Source organism: Pleurodeles waltl, chromosome 6 (genome assembly GCF_031143425.1).
Source record: "Pleurodeles waltl isolate 20211129_DDA chromosome 6, aPleWal1.hap1.20221129, whole genome shotgun sequence".
Classification (NCBI taxonomy): domain Eukaryota; kingdom Metazoa; phylum Chordata; class Amphibia; order Caudata; family Salamandridae; genus Pleurodeles; species Pleurodeles waltl.
In genome coordinates this window covers 1,209,145,533-1,209,164,170 of record NC_090445.1, presented here as the reverse complement: position 1 = coordinate 1,209,164,170, position 18,638 = coordinate 1,209,145,533, and the positions used below count along the sequence as shown (strand labels likewise).

At 42.6% G+C, this 18,638-nt stretch overlaps 1 protein-coding gene across 1 annotated transcript in view; it reads right to left on the bottom strand.

Annotated features, from left to right (window-relative positions):
- MYPN (myopalladin) overlaps positions 1-18,638 on the bottom strand; it is a 2,801,288-nt gene that overhangs the window by 503,329 nt on the left and 2,279,321 nt on the right. Inside the window, exon 15 of the mRNA XM_069240514.1 lies at positions 17,372-17,454. Coding sequence (XP_069096615.1) covers positions 17,372-17,454 — 83 coding nt within the window. The remainder of the gene's footprint in view (positions 1-17,371; positions 17,455-18,638) is intronic.

Sequence of the window (18,638 nt, the reverse complement as noted above, 5' to 3'; positions counted from 1 at the left end):
TTTGAAGAAGTCAGATTTACTATTCTAACTTCAGCGTAAGCAAAAGTAGGGAAAGTGTTGCATCTCAGAGGAGTTACATGTACTATTTCCACCTCAAAGTCAAAAAGTAGGAAAAGTATTGGACTCTGGAGGGGTGAAATTTACTATCTCCAGCCCAACATAGGAAAAAGCGGGTAAAATGATGGACTTTGGGTGGGTTATAGTTACTATTCCCATTCCAATCTTAGAAACAGTAGAGAAAGTATTGGACTTTGGAGGGGGCACATTTTCTCTTCCACTCCAATGTAAGCTAAAAGTCAGGAAAGCGTTGCGCTTCGGAGGGGTTAGATTTATTGTTCCCACTCCCTTCTGAACAGCAGGAGGGAACGTGTTGGATTTTAGAGGTGTTGCATTTACTATTCCCACTTCAATATGAACAACACAGAAAGGAATGTATTGGACTTTTGAGGAGTTAGAATTTACTACATCACTCGAGTATGAGCAACACAGTAGGAAAAGCATTGGACTTTGGAGGGTCAAATTTACTATTCCCACTCCAACTTAAGCAAAAGTAGGGAAACCCTTGCATTACAATAATTTATTTAAAAAACAATATTATCTTTTAGACCTAAAAAACCTTTATTTTATTTTATCCTTGTTACACTAAATTCCCAAAATTCCACCATTATGTCACTTCACATAAGTATGCATCATTTGTTGTAATAATGTACCACGAAACGCGCCATTCACAGTAAAAATTTACTGCAAACAAAACACAAGTGTTTGTTGTTTGCAATGCTTTTGTTAAATATGTCCTTGCACAAAAAATAGATGGAAGGGTGCATTTCAATTCATTTCATTTCATGCTAAAATATACTGCGAAATAATGGATTTACATTTTCCATAATAACGAGTAATTTCATGTAATTTTGTCACAATTTTGCATACTTACGCAGAAGCAAATTATGTTAATATTGCACACCCCTATATTGTACCTTCTATATTCTGTCCCACAATTTTTTAAGTTGACATTATTTTTTACCCAATATTCCTGTATCGCAGTATTTTTCCACAATATTGTGGCAGAATACCATCTATACAGCTACCTTAACATTTTTTAGACCATGTGCCCAGGTGTATTTCTTCACTTTTCCTGCAGAATATTTAGAATGGAATGCTGCCCCACTTACGTAGAAGAATTACTGGCACTGCAAAGATTTAGGGGCTTGGTTTTAATTTCTAAAATGTTTGGCGCAGATCGATATAAAGCATATAGATGCCTGCAGATACACTGTAATACAGGGGCGGCTCCTCCGTAATAGCTGAGGAGTGTCTCCACCCTGCTCAGTCAGGCAGGCAGTGACAAATTAAATGATACTAAAACAATGGTATTATCGTTTTGTCACTGTCTCTCTCACAGCTTGGAATGTAGGGAGGGCCGGGCCATATGGAGGAGGAGTGGTGGGCACTGTAAAGTGCGCATGTCAGTTTGGCCAGCCAACTTAGTCCGGCCAAACTGACATGCGCATTTCCATTTCTCCAACCTGACTGTGTCACAAAGCCGGGTTGGGGAAATGGCACAGATTCCCTGTACCTGAGCAAGTGTCAAACCAGCCCACTTAGGCGAATCCCAGTGCTGCTCTCATACTTGCTTTAGCATGAGTGCAGCCTCTGGATTGGGAGCCTGTAGTGACTACCGGGAAGAGAGGAAGCGGCCAGCAGTGGGACCGGAAGCAGTAGCGGGACAGGGCAGCAGGAGCAGTTACATTTTATTTATTTTTATACCCCCACTGACACCTCACCGTCCCACCACCCTTGATTGACGGTAGCTGCCACTGCTGTAATAGGTAAATCATTTCATGAGCTAAAACTGTCGCAATGCAACTCTAGCATTTGATTTGCAGTGAAAACATTGTTCTATTTCCTTATGTGCTGGTGGATATACGTATAAAATGCATGTAATGTGGGTGAAAATAAATGCTATGCACGCACACAGACGCCAGAGAGTGATGGCAAGACAGTGAGAGATAATCATGTCATTAAGTAATTTACCCCTTACACTTAAGTCAGCAGTATGCAGAGAGTAGCAATATAGTATTTCGAAGATATATGATCACAAGTTCACCGTATTTACTTAACTAGACACGCATAAGCACCCCATTCCTTCGGCAGTGTAGTAATTGAAAGGATCCATTTTGTTTCGATGTAAGCATTCTGCAGCACACTAATGTGTCAGAAGTGGCCTGCTAAGAGTGTTTAGCTACATTAAAATACCAAACACCTTGAAGCAAAAGCTAGCCCTCTATAGCACACAAAGACATTAGATTCCATAATGGGTGTGCTCCTAAAGAGGAAAATTTAAAGACACGCAAAATTCTTCTCACTCTCTCGACTATGCAGAGGACGTATTCTCGGGGCGTCTCGGGTAGAACCGTAGAGTGGCTGGTCAAAGTGAAATCTGTTTCAGCAACAAACAATGTGCCCACTCCCCAAAGCATCTGTGCCTTCAATAGGAACATGGTAGCTGTGGTTCACTGCAGGGAGCAAAATCATGTCTGGCGTGGATCTCTAAATGTGGTGGGCAGTGCTTCATCAAGGAAGTGGAGGCCATAGACTAAATTAAGCTGGTGGATTCAGGGGCCACCCAGCATACTCTAAATCAAACCTTTGGGCACTTGTAAGGAAGACATCGATTACTTGCTTCTGCTATTTTAAACATGCCACTTTCAAGGATGTTGAACTTACATTGATAATCTTACAAAGTCCTGCATGGCATTACTGAGAAAGCTTTTATTATGATCTGTATTTCTGGAGCAGCATAATTGTGGCTGCACCCCCTACACGTTACCGAAGTAATAGGCACATGTAAGTGTCATCATATATTTTGTGTGCCTTAACATTATTAATGTAGAGTAAAGCATCAAAACATATTATTAAAGGTGTATTCCCTGTAGAAGTTAGAGTGTATATGTATATGCATAGGTGTGTTCTAATGTTTAGCCTTAACATTAGGATTTGTAGTTCTCATTCACATTTGTACTTGCATTTTGAAATGTTGCATCGATTGAAAAAGCACATTGCATATGTAATCATGAATTCATTTATTCACGTTTTGCATTTGTTGTGACAAGACGTTTGCATCTGTAATTGTATATTTGCGTGTCCACTGACAATGATTTATTAAGTTGGCCTAACTAGGCCCTTCTTTTAACATCAGATGTATTTTTCCGTGCTCTGCATGTTTTTCATTTGAAGGTGCACACTCATGGTTTCTTAGCTAGAGAAATGTGTATTGTGTATTAGAGATATAGAGGTATGAGAAGAGAAATATTGGCACAAACTGGATGATTTAATGAGAAAAAGAAGCCTCCTATTCATTGTATAGCTCCAGTTAAGACATTCAAGGTTAACCTGGTCGATGGAGCTCTGTGGTATGGTAGATTTGTCCGATGTTACAAGAGTGCCCCGTGAGAAAGAAAAATAATTGGGCTTCTGGTGACATGTTTGGAGATATGGATGCTCCTGGAACTTTAATTGTTAGACTTAATATTCCTTTAGATTTTGAGAGGTAAAGTCTTCTCACTTTCCATTGCCCTTTCAGTGCATAGTTTCATGGTAACACTTGTTCTTTTCTTTTTAAGACTTCTACTGCAATGTTTATAATGCTGACGCCTGTCTTGCTTCATTCTGAACCCCCTAGAGACTTTTGGCCTGAATTTCCCATTTTAGTTAGAAGCTGAGCTAGATGACTTTAAATCCATTCATGCTTTGAAGGAGCAATCCAAATTGCTTTAAGGAATGTCAACTTCTGGTTCTTAGTATCTGTATTACTGTAACTTTAATTTCTGAATGCCTTATGCTATTGAGATTACATTTATACTGGCATTTCTGCTTGCCAGTTCTCATTCTGTACCTTTACAATTTGATTCTAACCTGTACATTTGTTGGAGTGATTAGTAATTTCTAATAAACCTACTTAACCTTCAGTATTGATTCACGGTCCTCATTTTTTGGCCAAATGGGTTTCATGAATTGAAATTGTAAATCGGTTGCTAACTTCTTTACCTTCCAGTCCACTTCAAGGTGCATCAGAAGGAGGCTACCATCCGCTTCCATGCGTGCTTTCGCAGATGGTAGCTTATCGGACGGTTAGTTACTGGAGCAGGGAGGTAGAGTGTCCCATTCCAGATTTGCCCCAAACCCAGTCCAAGTTCCCAAAGGCCATGGTTAGAGTCAGAGGATTGATGAAGGTACAGTGGTTCAAGAGAAAGATGTAACGGCGGAGGAGTGAGTATTGATAGGGTTGCATGTTGTAATTGTTTATGTCTAGCATGCTGTTTGCAGAGGTTATATGGTATGATGCGCTAACATTTTAAGTTACTCTGCGAGTGTGGTGCTTGATGCTGAGAAGTTGAAGTTGTTATTGGGCTCAACAAAGCCTAAGATCTTGGAATAGTAATAAGTTATTGGTGTAGAAGACACTGTGTTTTAATTGCCTGCTAACTTTGGTGGTGCTTGCTGTGAGACAATGTTGAGGGCACGATTGAGATAGGCAAAAACAACAAGTTGATGGATGGAATGCTTGAATGAATCTCAGCCATTGGCAATCACTTGTGCCGCATCCCGATACACCTTTTTTTTGCCTAACTTGCCATCCCAGTTTGGACTCAGCCATATGCAAATCATTCTTGACCCTGCTCCCCATGGGAACAGTCCAGCCTGAACTACCAGACCACGTTCTCCCTGGACTGGAAACAGGCACCCGGGGACTGGTTTCTGGGTATCACCCCTCACCAGCTAGGCTAGCTTGAACCCAGTGGCACAGTGAGCCTGGGACCCACGTCTGGGAATACCCGGCACACTTAGGGTGGCAAGTGCAGAAACAACAAGTTGATGGATGGAATGCATGAATTAATCACAGCCACTGACGATCGGTCGGGCTGCTACCCATTGTTCATTTTTTTGCCCACCATGCCACCCCAGTTTGGACCCAGGCATATGCAAAGCAGTCTTGACCCTTCTCCCAATGGGAACAGTCCAGCCTGAACTTCTAGGCCAGGTCCTCCCTGGACGGGAAACAAGCATCCTGGAACCGGTTTTAGGGTATCATCCCTTATCAGTCAGGCTAACTTGAATCCAGTGGCACAGTGAGCCCGGGACCCACGTCTGGGCATACTGGTGCACTTACGGCAGCAAATGCAAAAACAACAAGTTGATGGATGGAATGCATGAATTAATCACAGCCACTGGCAATCACTCAGGGCTACATCCCAAAATATTGTTTTTTTGCTCACCATTCCACCACAATTTGGACCCAGCTATATGCAAATCACTCTTGACCCTGCTCCCCATGGGAACTGTCCAGCCCGTACAGCCAAGCCAGGACCTTGCTGGACCAGAAACAAGCATCCCGGGACCGGTTTTATGGTATCACCCTTCATCAGCCAGTCTAGCTTGAATCCAGTGGCACAATGAGCAAGGGACCCACGTCTGGGCATACCCTTCCCACTTAGGGCAACTTTAGCAAAACAAAAGGATGATGGATGGAGTGCTGAAACTTTTGGAACACTCACCCCCAGTCACAGATCTGGGTTTAATCTATCGTTCTTTTGCTCACCAAGCCACCCCAGTTTGGACCCAGCCATATGCAAATCAGTCTTGACCTTGCTCCCCATGGAAACAGTTTAACCCGAACTTCCAGGACAGGTCCTCCCTGGATGGGAAACAAGCATCCTGGAACCGGTTTCAGGGTATCACCCCTCATCAGCCAGGCTAGCTTAAATCCAGTGGCACGGTGAATCCGGGACCCATATCTTAGTATACTGGCACACTTACTGCAGCAAATGCACAAATAACAAGTTGATGGATGGAATGCCTGAATTAATCTCAGCCACTGGCAATCACTCAGGGCTACATCCCAGTCCATCATTTTTTTGCCCACCATGCCACCACAGTTTGGATCCAGCCATATTCAAATCACTCTTGACCCTACTCCCAATGGGAACATTCCAGCCCAAACTGCCAGGCCAGGTCCTCCCTGGACCAGAAACAATCATCCTGGGACTGGTTTCATGGTATCACCCCCTCATCAGCCAGGCTAGCTTGAATCCAGTGGGACAGTAAGCCCAGTGACTTATGTTTGGGCATACCCGGCGCACTTAGGATGGCAAACGCAAAAACAACAAGTTGATGGATGCGATGCTTGAATTATTCCCAGCCACTGGCAATTGCTTGGAGTTGCATCCTGAGCCATCATTTATTGCCCACTATGCCACCCCAGTTTGGACCCAGCCATATGCAAATCAGTCTTGACCCTCCTCTCCATGGGAACAGCCCAGCCCGAACTCCCAGGCTGAGTCTTCCCTGGACCAGAAACAAGAGAAGGGATAGTGTCTAACGTCCCTGTAGTGCCAGTTGGTCTTAGTGCTAGAGAATATGATCACTGGCTTAAAAGTTTAGACGGGAATCCAATAGAAGGTGCAAGCTCAGGATCAACCAGGCCCCAATGAGAGAAAATGCAGTGGATGTGGTCAAACTAAAGTTACAGCTAGATTAAATGATATCAGGAAATCTTGATCTTTCCTGACTAGACACCTACCAAGAGAATGAACGTGTGTTTATGTGGAAGGATGTTACAAAGGATGCAGGACAAGCACATGATAAATTGTCTGAATTGGCTCACAAATATGATGTAGTCTAGAATAGGACAAAATCATTGCAAATAAGCTACCACATGTGTTTTGGTGATAATGGCATTTGTAGAATAAGAATCCCAGGAATGAAACCGCAGATTAAGGAACTGGATCTCAGCATTCGAAAGTGGACGGAACTAGATAAGTGGAAAAGCAGATGGGAGAAGAAGAGAGATAATAGGAAGAGAAAGGGAGAACCACCTCCATCCTCTTGGAGGAAGCAAATGTGTCAACTTATCGATTAAGGGAAGTGCCTGGTGGAGGTTTTGTCCATGTACCTTGGAGCAGGAGTGATCTTGTGTCATTCACAAATGATTTCCCCAAATTGAGAGAGAAGCCAGTAGAGTGGTACATGCAGGTTGAACGGTTTGCGCAGATCTCGCAGGTCCTATGAGTAGACTTCAATACCCTTTTGACATTGTGATACCAAGTAATTTGAGGGCAGAGTGCAAAGAGGCTATAGAGTGGCCAGAGAAGGAGCCACAGAAAAATCCAGTGACAAATGCTCCATCACCAATAGTGATTAAAAAATTCAGCACGTGATGACTTTTCCGAAGGGGAAGGTACCAGCTAAAGATATTGATTGGGTTAAGATTGGCAGGACAACCCACGAGCCTAAAAAATCAGTTTATGAGGGATTGCTGCAAGTGTTTAAGTAGCACAGTTAAATGGAGACCCTTGAAGTGAAGGACGTGGGAAATTTTGTGTCTACATTTGTGACAAGACTAAGATTAGTTTGATGATTTAGCAGCATTTGATTTGTTGGCAGAATAAATCAATTGATGAAATCTTGAGATATGTGAAGTATTGCAATGATGAATTGGAGACGAAGCAGAAGAGACATAAGGACGCATAGATGATGGTGCAGATGAAAGCTGCACAGAGAGGAGGAGGACAGAGTCAGCCTTTTGTATGGAATGTTGGTTCTGTGAAAGGAGTGTGCCAAGAGTCAATGCTGACGATGCAAGGTGGTAATGGGTTTCCGTAGTAAGGTAGAGGATGTGGTGTTTCGATTGCTCCAACTACTGGAATTGATTTGACAACTTTGAAAAAGATGAATCTTTGTCATTATTTAAATAAATTGGGGCACTGGAAGCGGGAATGTCATCTTAATCCTCAAAATTCAGGTTTTACAGAAACCCAAGTTAATAGTCCTGTACAGTCGCAGAGTGTACATAGACCAAGAGCAGAGAATTTTAATGCGCGTCAAGCCCCGATGATGCAGGTTCCTTGAGCCTTAATGCCACAGCCGATTATAAATGGCCCTCGACTAAATTAAAATCAAGTCCAGAATCTGAACCAAATTTCTTCCCAAAATCAGGGTGCGTTCCAAGAGTTCCCTATTTGAGGACTATAGTTCTGACCAGTCCTTTTGACTGTGCCTGAGAAAGGAGGAAAATTGCATTTTTGGGGTAGTCTTAGAGGTAGACCAGAGTGGTCCATTCATAGATTTTAAGGTGAATGGCTGTGATGCTATCAATTGTGTTTGACCAATTACTTTGTGTTTCACCACTGCGCATATTAGTTGCTCAATGTTCACCAGCAGCACATTACATGTTGTATTCAGTTTAGCTGCCTATTGGCTTTAATGTGGCATCAGACCTTACATTTGGTATTGCGCTTAGCTGCCTATTGGCTTTAACATGGCATTAGACATTACATTTGGTATGTAGGTCAGCTGCCTATTGGCTTTAACATGTCATTAGACATTACATTTGGTATGTAGGTCAGCTGCCTATTGGCTTTAACATGGCATTATACATTACATTTGGTATTTAGGTTAGCTGCCTATTGGCTTTAATGTGGAGTTAGACATTGCAGATGAGCTGTGTTATTCCTAGCTGATAATAGCGTGTAGATTTTGTGTTTATCTCTCAATCCAGTCTGAGAACGAGTGAAGTTTGGAGAATTGGCCACTCTCCAGGTTAATTCAGTTCTCACACTGAGTTTGCTTTTAACAATGGCCCTGGACAACAGCGAGAGAGAAATATCTTGACTTCAGACAGGAACGGACGTCAGTTTCCTGTCCCCGTTTGGGTAGAAAATCTCTTTCTTGCAGTTGAACCTGAGTCATCAACTTGCAGGCCCCAGAAAGATGAAGCAGAGTGATAGGCCCTACTGTGATGCAATTTTGACTTTTATGCTTTGCTTTGATGTTATGCTATAATATAATCACATGTATTTGCTGTGTGCATTGGAACAGAGAAGTACTTTGATATATTTTGCTTTCATTGCTGCGACTACTTTTGAACGTGTGCTTGCAATCTACTAATTTCGTCTTTCAAGAACCTCGCGGTGAAGTAATAATGCCAATAAATGTCTTCTTTAAACTGAGAAGTGCATTCCAGAGAGGTTTTGTAAGCTTGGTCATAAGATAAGAGAAGGAAAGCAGAACAATGGCCACCCCGTATCTATCTTGATGGATACTGGTGGTACCCGCTCAACTTAACTGTACCATATACTGCACACCGAGAGGTGTTGACCTACAGAATCATGATGAGGATGTTGCCTTTAAAGTGTCAAGCGATGCCCTTTATGTTGCACTGTTTACATTGATGACTACTGATGAGCTACTACCAGATCTTTGAGTTACGGTGGAACCGGAAGTCTGGGCCTTTTCAGGAAAGGGTATAGGTCTCATCAAAGGAGTTGAGCCCGTCCGCATTAAGGTGAAATCAAATGTTGAGTACCCAAGGACACCACACTACAAATTGACCCCTGAAACAAGATTGAATGCATGATACAGCAAGGCATTTTGAGGGAGATAATGGGAAGTCCATGTAACTCAACCATTATGGGTTTACAGAAGTCTAGTAGTAAGTACTGCATTGTCCAAAACCTGAGATCAATCAATCGATCAATCAGAAATTTGGAGAGCACAATACTCACCCGTAAGGGTCTCAAGGCGCTATGGGGGGTCGTCCTCTGTGCTTCAGTCGAAGAGCCAGGTCTTGAGGTCCTTCCTGAATTAAGGTGACTGTCTACGGTGAAGAGGCAAGGTGTTCCAGCTTTTTGCCGCAAGGTAGGTGAAGGATCTTCCTCCAGCTAAGGTCTTCCGTATGCAGGGTACGGTGGCTAGTGCCTTTTGAGTGGAGCAGAGAGGTCTGGCGGGGGAGTAGAAGGTGATGCAGTGGTTGAGTAGGTAGTTCCTAGGTCGTGGAGAGCCTTGTATGCTTGGACTATGAGTTTGAAGTTTATCCTTTTCTCTATGGGGAGTCAGTGGAGGTCTCTCAGGTGTCTGGTGATCTGTTTTTGGCGGAGTATGTCCAGGATGAGTCTGGCTGAGGCGTTCTGGATGTGCTGTCGTTTCTTCAGATTCTTCTGGGTAGTGCTGGCGTAGAGAGCGTTGCCATAGTCGAGTCTGCTGGTGACCAGGCCGTGGGATTTTGCAGCAGTTGTTTGGGATCCATTTGAAGATCTTCTGGAGAAATCAGAGTGTGTGGAAACAGGAGGATGTGACAGAGTTGACCTGGCAGGTCATGGCGAGAGATGAATCCAGGATGAAGCCAAGGTTGCATGCGTGGTTTGTTAGTGTGGGAGAGGAGCCAAGTGTAGCAGGCCTCCAGGAGTTGTCCCAGATTGATGTGGCAGATCCCAGGATAAGGATCTCGGTCTTGTCTGAGTTGAGCTGGAGGCAGCTCTCCTTCATCCAGTCGGTGACGGTTTTCATCCCGTTGTGGAAGTTCTTCTTGGCAGTTGCAGGTTTTTCAGTCACTGAAATGATCAGCTGGGTGAAGTCGGCATAGGAGATGATGTTCAGTCTGTGGCTTCTAATGATGGACACGAGCAGGGATATGTAGGTGTTGAAGAGTGTGGGGCTTAGGCAGGAGGCCTGGGGTACTCAGCAGCTGATCTCCATAGATTCCGACAGATATGGCAGGAGTCAGACTCTCTGTGTTCTGCCAGTCAGGAAGGAACATATCCACTGTAGGGCCTTGCCGCAGATGCCAGCTGAGAAAAATAAACTCCATTGTTCCATGTTGTCCCGAGGTACCAAATTCAGATGTGATTTTATTCCAAATTCCATGTGGGGCTGAGTGGTTCACTGTAATCAAATGTGTGCCAGACATTCTTTTCCATACCATTACATGAGGACAGCCAGTTCCTCTTTGCCTTCTGGTTTCAGAACCAGTTTTGGAATGGTGCTGAGTCCCTGAGGGGTATGTCGAGAGCCCCTCAATTTTTAACCAGATCCTCAAAGGGAATCTTGAGTCTTTTGCCCTTTGCCCTGCATCTCAGTTTTAGTGCAATATATTGATGACCTGTTTGTGGTGCTAAATATGCAGGAAGCTCGTAGTCAAGACACCTTTGCCTTGCTGAATCACCTAGATTAGAATGGACACCGAGTTGCAGTACTGTCAGAAAGATCTAGGACATCACATTGAGAAAGGAGTGAAGAAGGTATCACAAGAAAGGATTTCAGCAATATTTTAAATGAATCTGCCAACTACTCAGAGAGAAGTCAGGATGTTTTGGGGATGGTGGGCTGTCTCCAGTGGATACCCAACTACTCCCTAGTGTCCAAGCCTTTGCAGAGGCTGGCATACAAGGATGTGTCTGATCTTGTACCCTGGGATAACAATTGTTTGGTTTCCTTCTAGAGCTGGGAGAAAGTCTCTGTTGTGGCCACTAGGAATACCTGAATACAATAAAGCATTTGCACTGTTTTGCAGAGTGGAGGGATGGCTGATCTCTCTCAGTGCTTACACAGATGCATGGGAACCCATGGAGGCCTAGGGCCTATTTTTCTGCTGCCCTTGACCCTGTATTAGCAGCACTGCCTTGGTGCCTTAAGCTGTGGCGGCTACAGGTGTCAGCATTGGGAAATGTGAGACTATTGTGATGGGTCAGTCCCTTAGAGTGTTTGTGCCCCACTCAGTCGAGTTGTTGTTTACCCATATTTGTAGCCAATATTTGACGTATAGCCATCTAACCCACTATGAGCAGGCTATTCTGACCGTAGCGAATGTGAATCTGAAGCGCTGTACTACCTTAAATCCTGCTACACTGTTACTCCTTCCTGAAGCAGAGGGAGAGGAAGGAGAAGAAGAGCATGACTGGCTAGATGTCATTGAACTTTGCACCAAGTAAAGACTAGACATTTGAGATGAGCCACTACCTGAGTCATATTTCATATTCTGTTTGTTGATTGGTCTTGTTTCAGTTACCATGACATAAATCTAATAGCTGCCTATGCAGTTTCTATAGTCTCAGGCGTAGTTGAGGCCTCCTGGTTTCGTGGAGTTCTATCCGCAAAAGTGGTTGAATTGATTGCCCTTACTAGAGCATGCTGTGTTTCTGAACAGCAGAGGCATGCAATTTTCAGTGAAGGTATGACTTTGGTGTGGTCCATGACTTTGGACAGTTATGGTCACAGCAAGGTTGCATTACCTCTTCCGGGTCTCCCATTATCAATGGAGAATATTTAAATAAGTTACTCTAGTGTATGCAGTTGCCTACTCAGATTGCGGTTGTGAAACATCCTGCACACCGCAGTGGAGATGACTATGTGACAATTGGTAACAAATATGCAGAGGAAGTTGCAAAATATTGTGCTCACAGACCTTGTAAATTCAATGGTGAGTATTCAAATGAAACAACAGATGAGACCAATAACAATCTTTTGTTAACCACAGCTGTTACCTGAGAGGAGGTGAAGAGGATGCAAAAAGTGCCAGAGGCTGAACAGCAAGGTTGGATAAGAGCAGGTTGTGTTAAAAGGGATGATGACATTTGGTCTCAACAGATGGAAGACCTATGTTACCAGATAGTCTATTCCCCAATTGACTAGACATTTCCATGCTCCTGCCCATTTAGGAAGGGATGCCATGGTTTGCTTGTTTTGGCAGACTTGGTTTAATCCCAGGTTTAGACTGATGGCTGAAGGGTTGTGTCACAGATGTGCTGTGGGTCAACAGATGAATGTAAGGAAAATAACTGCAGTAACACTAAGCTACATAGGAAGCAGCTGCACTTCATTGAAATGCCTGAGTACAATCAATCAATCAAATAATTTCTTAAGCGCACTACTCACCCAGTAGGTTCTCAGGGCTCTGGGGTGGGGAGGCGGGGCGGTTACTGCTCGAAAAGCCACGTTTTAGGTGCTTTCTGAAAGTTAGGAGGTCATGGGTCTTGCGTAGGTTGGTGGGGAGGGAGTTCCAGGTCTTGGAGGCAAGGTAGGAGAAGGATCTGCCGCCGGAGGTGGTGTGTTCGATGCGGGGGACTGTAGTGAGGGTGAGGTCAGCAGAGCGGAGGAGCCGAGTAGGTGCGTGGAAGTTCACTCGCTCGTTGAGATAGGCTGGTCCAGTGTCGTGGAGGGCTTTGTGAACGTGGACGAGGATTTTGAAAATGATCCTTTTGTTGATGGGCAGCCAGTGTAGGGATCTGAGGTGGGTGGATATGTGTTCGTGGCGAGTGAGGTTGAGGATGAGACGTGCAGCTGCGTTCTGGATTCGTTGAAGTTTTTGCTGAAGCCTGGCTGTGGTACCAGCGGAGAGGGTGTTTCCGTAGTCTAATCTACTGCTGATGAGTGCATGGGTGACAGTTTTTCTGGTTTCTATCGGAATCCATTTGAAGGTCTTCCATAACATGTGAAGGGTGTTAAAACAGGAGGATGATACGGTGTTGATTTGCTGGGCCATGGAGAGAGATGAGTCTAAGATGATGCCGAGGTTGCGTGCGTGGGTGGAGGGTATTGGGGGTGGTCCTAGTGTGGTGGACCACCAGGAGTCGTCCCATACTTTCACTTATTGTGATTGCTGGTGGGTCAAAGGACCGTGTGCCATTTAGATTGCCAAGCTTCCAGGCATGTAGAAGATTGAGTCGAAGAGGCGAAGCGTCCCTGTTATGGGGGGCAGGGGGGGGTTCCTTGCTAATTTCCCTTTTTGTTTTTTATTTCTTGTACTCCTTTTTCCTTTCTGACAAAATAGTTTTAAAAAACAGCAATAACATCAAAATACATGTGCCCATAGCTTGCCAAAAGAAACCTGAAAACTTGGCTGCACTTTACACTTGACCCAAAATGAAGACAATATTTGCCCTACGACGGGCAAGGGGGCCCCTACCTAAGGCTTTGGTTGGAGCCCAGTGGGAAGCAAGGCTAGCACTTTGTGAAAATGGCAGACTGCTGGCATTGAGCTGATTTGCTGCTTTCTGAGCCTAGTGCTGGGCCCTAAAGAAAGGGTGCTATGAGTCTTGTGCAAATGAAAAAGAAGAAAGTGTAAGGCTGCTGCAAGACAGGGTGTGCTTGGCCATTCGTAGCAAGCTTGTGAAGGAGGGCCAACTCAGCACTAATTACTCAATTATTTATATTTAAAATATGCATACTAGTCAGTGTTGTATAAAATGTTCAGTATTCAATGTTATAATGCACCATTTATTCCTGGTCATCTCTGTTCCAAACCTCGCCCATCGCCTGAGATACACCGCTTGCATTGCACTACCAAGTGAGAGCCCTAATCCACTTTTGCTTGACGTTGCTTTGCACATGTGGTTTTCATGGAGAACCTGGGGAGACTCTCACTTTGAAAGGCTTGTAGGATACTTTCAAGCATGGACCATATCAGAAAGCCTGGGCGCAATGACAAACAAATATCCAGCACGGCTCCACTGCCCCTCTGCTGAGAGTGGGGCAAAGACCTGGCCTAGGACCAGGCAGCATTCCGCTGCACATGGAACTCCACAGAATTTCACTGAGTTTTTAGATAATTCCGTGGAGTAGAACGCGGCAAGCTCTGCCCACCCTTAGGCATTTGAACATATTGGCAGGCATTTCAGTGGGGGACAAGCCCAAAGTTAACCCCAAACCCTCACACACACTGCACATACTGCTGATAATAGTCTATACTCACCTGATGACAAAGAGCTACATGCAGACTTATCTAGAGGAGATTACTGCTTAAACGCTTAACCTAATCTACTTCATGAATACATTGACACTATGGGGCATATTTAGACTTTTTGATGCAAAACTGCACTAACAAAATTTTGCATCAAAAAGCTTAGCACCGGCTTGCACCATTCCTGAGCGCCAGCCCGGTCTCATATTTATGAAATGGTGCAAGCTGGTGCAAAGGGTGGACTAGCGTAAAAAAAAAATTAGGCTAGCCGGGTGGGGGTGACGGTATGGGAGAAGGGGGTTTTGCACCAAAAAATGACTTTAGGCTGGTTAGAGGCAAAAAAATAATGCCTCTAACCAGCTTGGCTTCATTTTCTGATGCAAAACCATCCCTACCACATGACTCCTGTCTTAGAAAAGACAGGAGTAATGCCCACCACCCCAATGGCCAGCACAGGGGACCAGTGTCCTCTGGGCATGGCCATTGCACCCTGTGCCATGCATGGAGGCCCAAGTTGTGCCCCAGATGGCACTTTAATTTAAAATAAAATACTTACCTATACTAATGTATTACTGGAGACCACACAAACGTGCTATATATTCTTTAGAGTTCCTATTTGAGGATCTATAACTTTTTGTGTTTCATTTAACTACTTCACCGAAGCTTTGACTTCTGGTCAATGCTCTTTACTTTTTAGGGGAATATTATAAAGGAAATCACATGAGCATCACGGTTACAAGATTAAACCTCTTTTGACATCACAGGTACTTGCCTAGATAAGGATGTCTCTCTCATCCCAATATTCGGTTTAAGAAATGGTAATTATTTTAATTATATGAGGGCAGGATTCTAATCAACTTGGAGTATGGTATATATTCTCAATTTATCTCTTGTGGTATTTTCCAAGATCTATTCACCTATTCACATGAAGATGCAATTTATGTTTTTCACCGAATCACAATGTGCTTCAGCCGATATTTATGACCAACACATCGTAGACTTTTGTTTGATAATGTGTCATATGTTTTCTTTTCTATTCTTTAGCCTTGAGAAAGTCCTAGACTTGCCAGCCTTAAAGGGGCGAAACATATGTTGGCTAAACAATATGTATGAATCAGCTAAACAATATGCATGAACCATGGAAGCATCTTCCTTCAGTGAAAATGTAAGTAACATTGAATATAAAAACATGACAAAAAGGAAATTGTCTTTGGATGTTTGTCTCCGATAATACCATCTATTGCATATGTTACAAAAGGATTAATCAGAAGTCACACTCATTTTCCTCTTGTTCCTTATATAGAGGTGCTAGTGTCCCTACCCTCTTATAAGTGCTCTATGCCCTCCACCATACACAAAGATAAGAACCACACAGAAGGGGTATTAACTAGAAGGCTTAGAGTTTGTCGGGCCTTAAACCTTTATGAACTTCCTATTCATTGTATCTCTTGAGTGAAGATATTCAAGGTTACAACAGATTCCTTTTAACTTTGAGAGGTAAAGACTTCTCACTTCCCCTAGGCCTTACAGTGTGTAGCTTCATGCTAACACTGATTAATTTATTTTAAAGATGTGTACTGGAGTCTTTATGATGCTGACACCTACCTTGCTTTGTTCTCAAAGTCCTAGAGACTTTTAGCCTGAATTTTCTATTGTATTTAGAAGCTGATCTAGATGACTTTAAATGTGTTCAATGCTTAGAAGGAACAATCCGAATTCCTTTAAGGGGTGTCAATTTCTATTTCTTAGTATCTGCCTTACTGTGACTGTAAGTTTTGTATGCCTTATGCTTTTGAGATTGAATTTATTCTAGCGTTTCAGCTTGCTATTTCCGATTCTGTACCTTTACAATTTGATTCTAACCTGCGCATCGATTGGAGCAATTACTAATTTGTATTAAACCTACTAAACTTTCCATATTGATTCTTGGTTCTCATTGAGTAGCCAAATGGGCTTCATGAGTTGAAATTGTAAATCTGTTGCTGACTCTTTTACCTGTGAGTCCACTTCAAGGTACGTCAGATGGAGACTGTTGTCAGCTTCTTTGAGCGCTCTTACAACTTGCAATAAATCTTCTTGTTCTCTCGTACAGAGGAAGTATTCCCCAGGCGTCAACGGTAGAACTGCAGAGTGGCTGGCCAATGTGAAATCTGTTTGAGCATCAAACACTGTGCCCGCTCCACAAAGCTTCTATGCCTTCAATGGAGACACTGCAGCGGTGGTTCACTAAAGTGAGAGAATTCATGCATTTCGTGGATCTCCAAATGTGGTGGATGGTACAGCACCAGGGAAGTGGAGGTCATAGACTCTGTTAAGCTGGTGGGTTCAGGGGCCACCTGCCATACACTAAAGCAAACCCTTGGGCACTTGTAAGGAAGGTGTTGATGTATTTCTTGCTGCTTTTTTAAATATGCCACTTTCAAAGATGTTCAACTTATATTAATAATTTTACAAGTTCCTGATGGCATTACTGACCATGACTTAATTATCATCTGTATTTTTTAATGTGATATATATCAAAAACAAAAATTGCACATTATTTACAAATATTTACAACAACTACAAACCTATTTTCCCATTCTGTGAATTATCCCTGTAATGCAGTTGATGCCAGTCGAGAGAAAGGAGGTCAATTGAGGCTTCTGAGAATGAGTGAGAGGAAAATTTGAGATTCTATCACAAACGTTCGCTGTTACTTTCTATTGTTAGTAAGAGTACCGATAACATTTTCACTATTGCAATTTAAAGAGTCTGAAGTACAAAAAATAATGGAACACTGAGTTTTTCATAAAAGGTGGTCTTTGTGGTATGTACAGATATTTGAAGGCATCGAAGATGTTTCTGAAATATTGGATGATTTACCTGTGTAAACGAGCAGTAGATGTCCTTCGAACATGCAGAGACGGTGTCTGTACCAGTAAATGACCAGAGCAACTGATTTTACCCTGAAATAAAATATAAAAAGATTTAATGTCTACCACATAGTTTTTGAACATACATTGATCTTTTTAACAATATGTGAAAAGATGGAGAAGATATGGGATCCTGGTTTCAAATATTCTCTTGTGTATTGCGATGTAAGATAATTAACCTTGGACCGCAGCATTCTAAACTTATGTAAACCATTGCTCTGGTATGTTAACTACCAAAGGGCATTTTTAGGCAGTACTGGGGCTCTCCTTTAAATTTGTAAAATTGAAATCCTAATTTACTCAGACGGTGCTAAAACTGAGACAACCCCCCCTAAAACTTAGCTACGATAACCATAAATAATGTTATTCAAGTAATTAAATACACCAAGCACTCGTTGCAATTTTAGAGTCAATAGTAAATAGTAGGGGGAAATTATTCAAAAGTCCTCATGTTCATCAAATTCCAATATTTAACTTGATTTGTTCTTTATTTCTCTTGATCAATTCCGATCCAAAAATGCTCCAATTTCAGTCAAAACTTGCTTCAATTTCAGTCAACACGTGTTTCGTCTGGGGAATGCCCCTCAACTTCCTCAGGACTTTCTTCAACAAATAATATCCAAAATAGACATAATAAATGTACATGAATTGTTTTTAATACTTTCCATCTCCCATATCCATGCAATGTGACAATGTGATTTCAATACCAACAGTGGAAACCGTAATCTCAAACAACAAGACTATTTATCACCACTCGTGATTTTTCAAAAAACATAAACAATATCCATTATTAAAAGCCTAAGTGAGTATCTTAACAGTGTCGGAAAAACCTCATCCTGCCTGTGAAATGGTGTAATTGCCTAATCCACATCCATTTTGGGAATAAAACAAAGTTATACCTGTTTTATTCCTAAAGTCAATTTCATATATTCTGACCGTCGTTCTAATTGATCAAACTATGGTGTGTAATAATACCAATCTTCATATCTGTGAACATGAATCCAGTATCTTTTAGTTCCTATGTTTTGTCCCTTAGTTCTTGTGATGTGTTAACACAAAACTCCCTTTCTTGTACCGCTTACCTGGTATTATATATTAGTAGTAAACCTTCCTTTCGTCTAGGATGCCCCTATACAGTCTAGTTAGAGAGCGTATCCTGCAACATTAAATTATGACTATTAAGAATCCACATTTCTTTAAGAAAATTATCATAACCC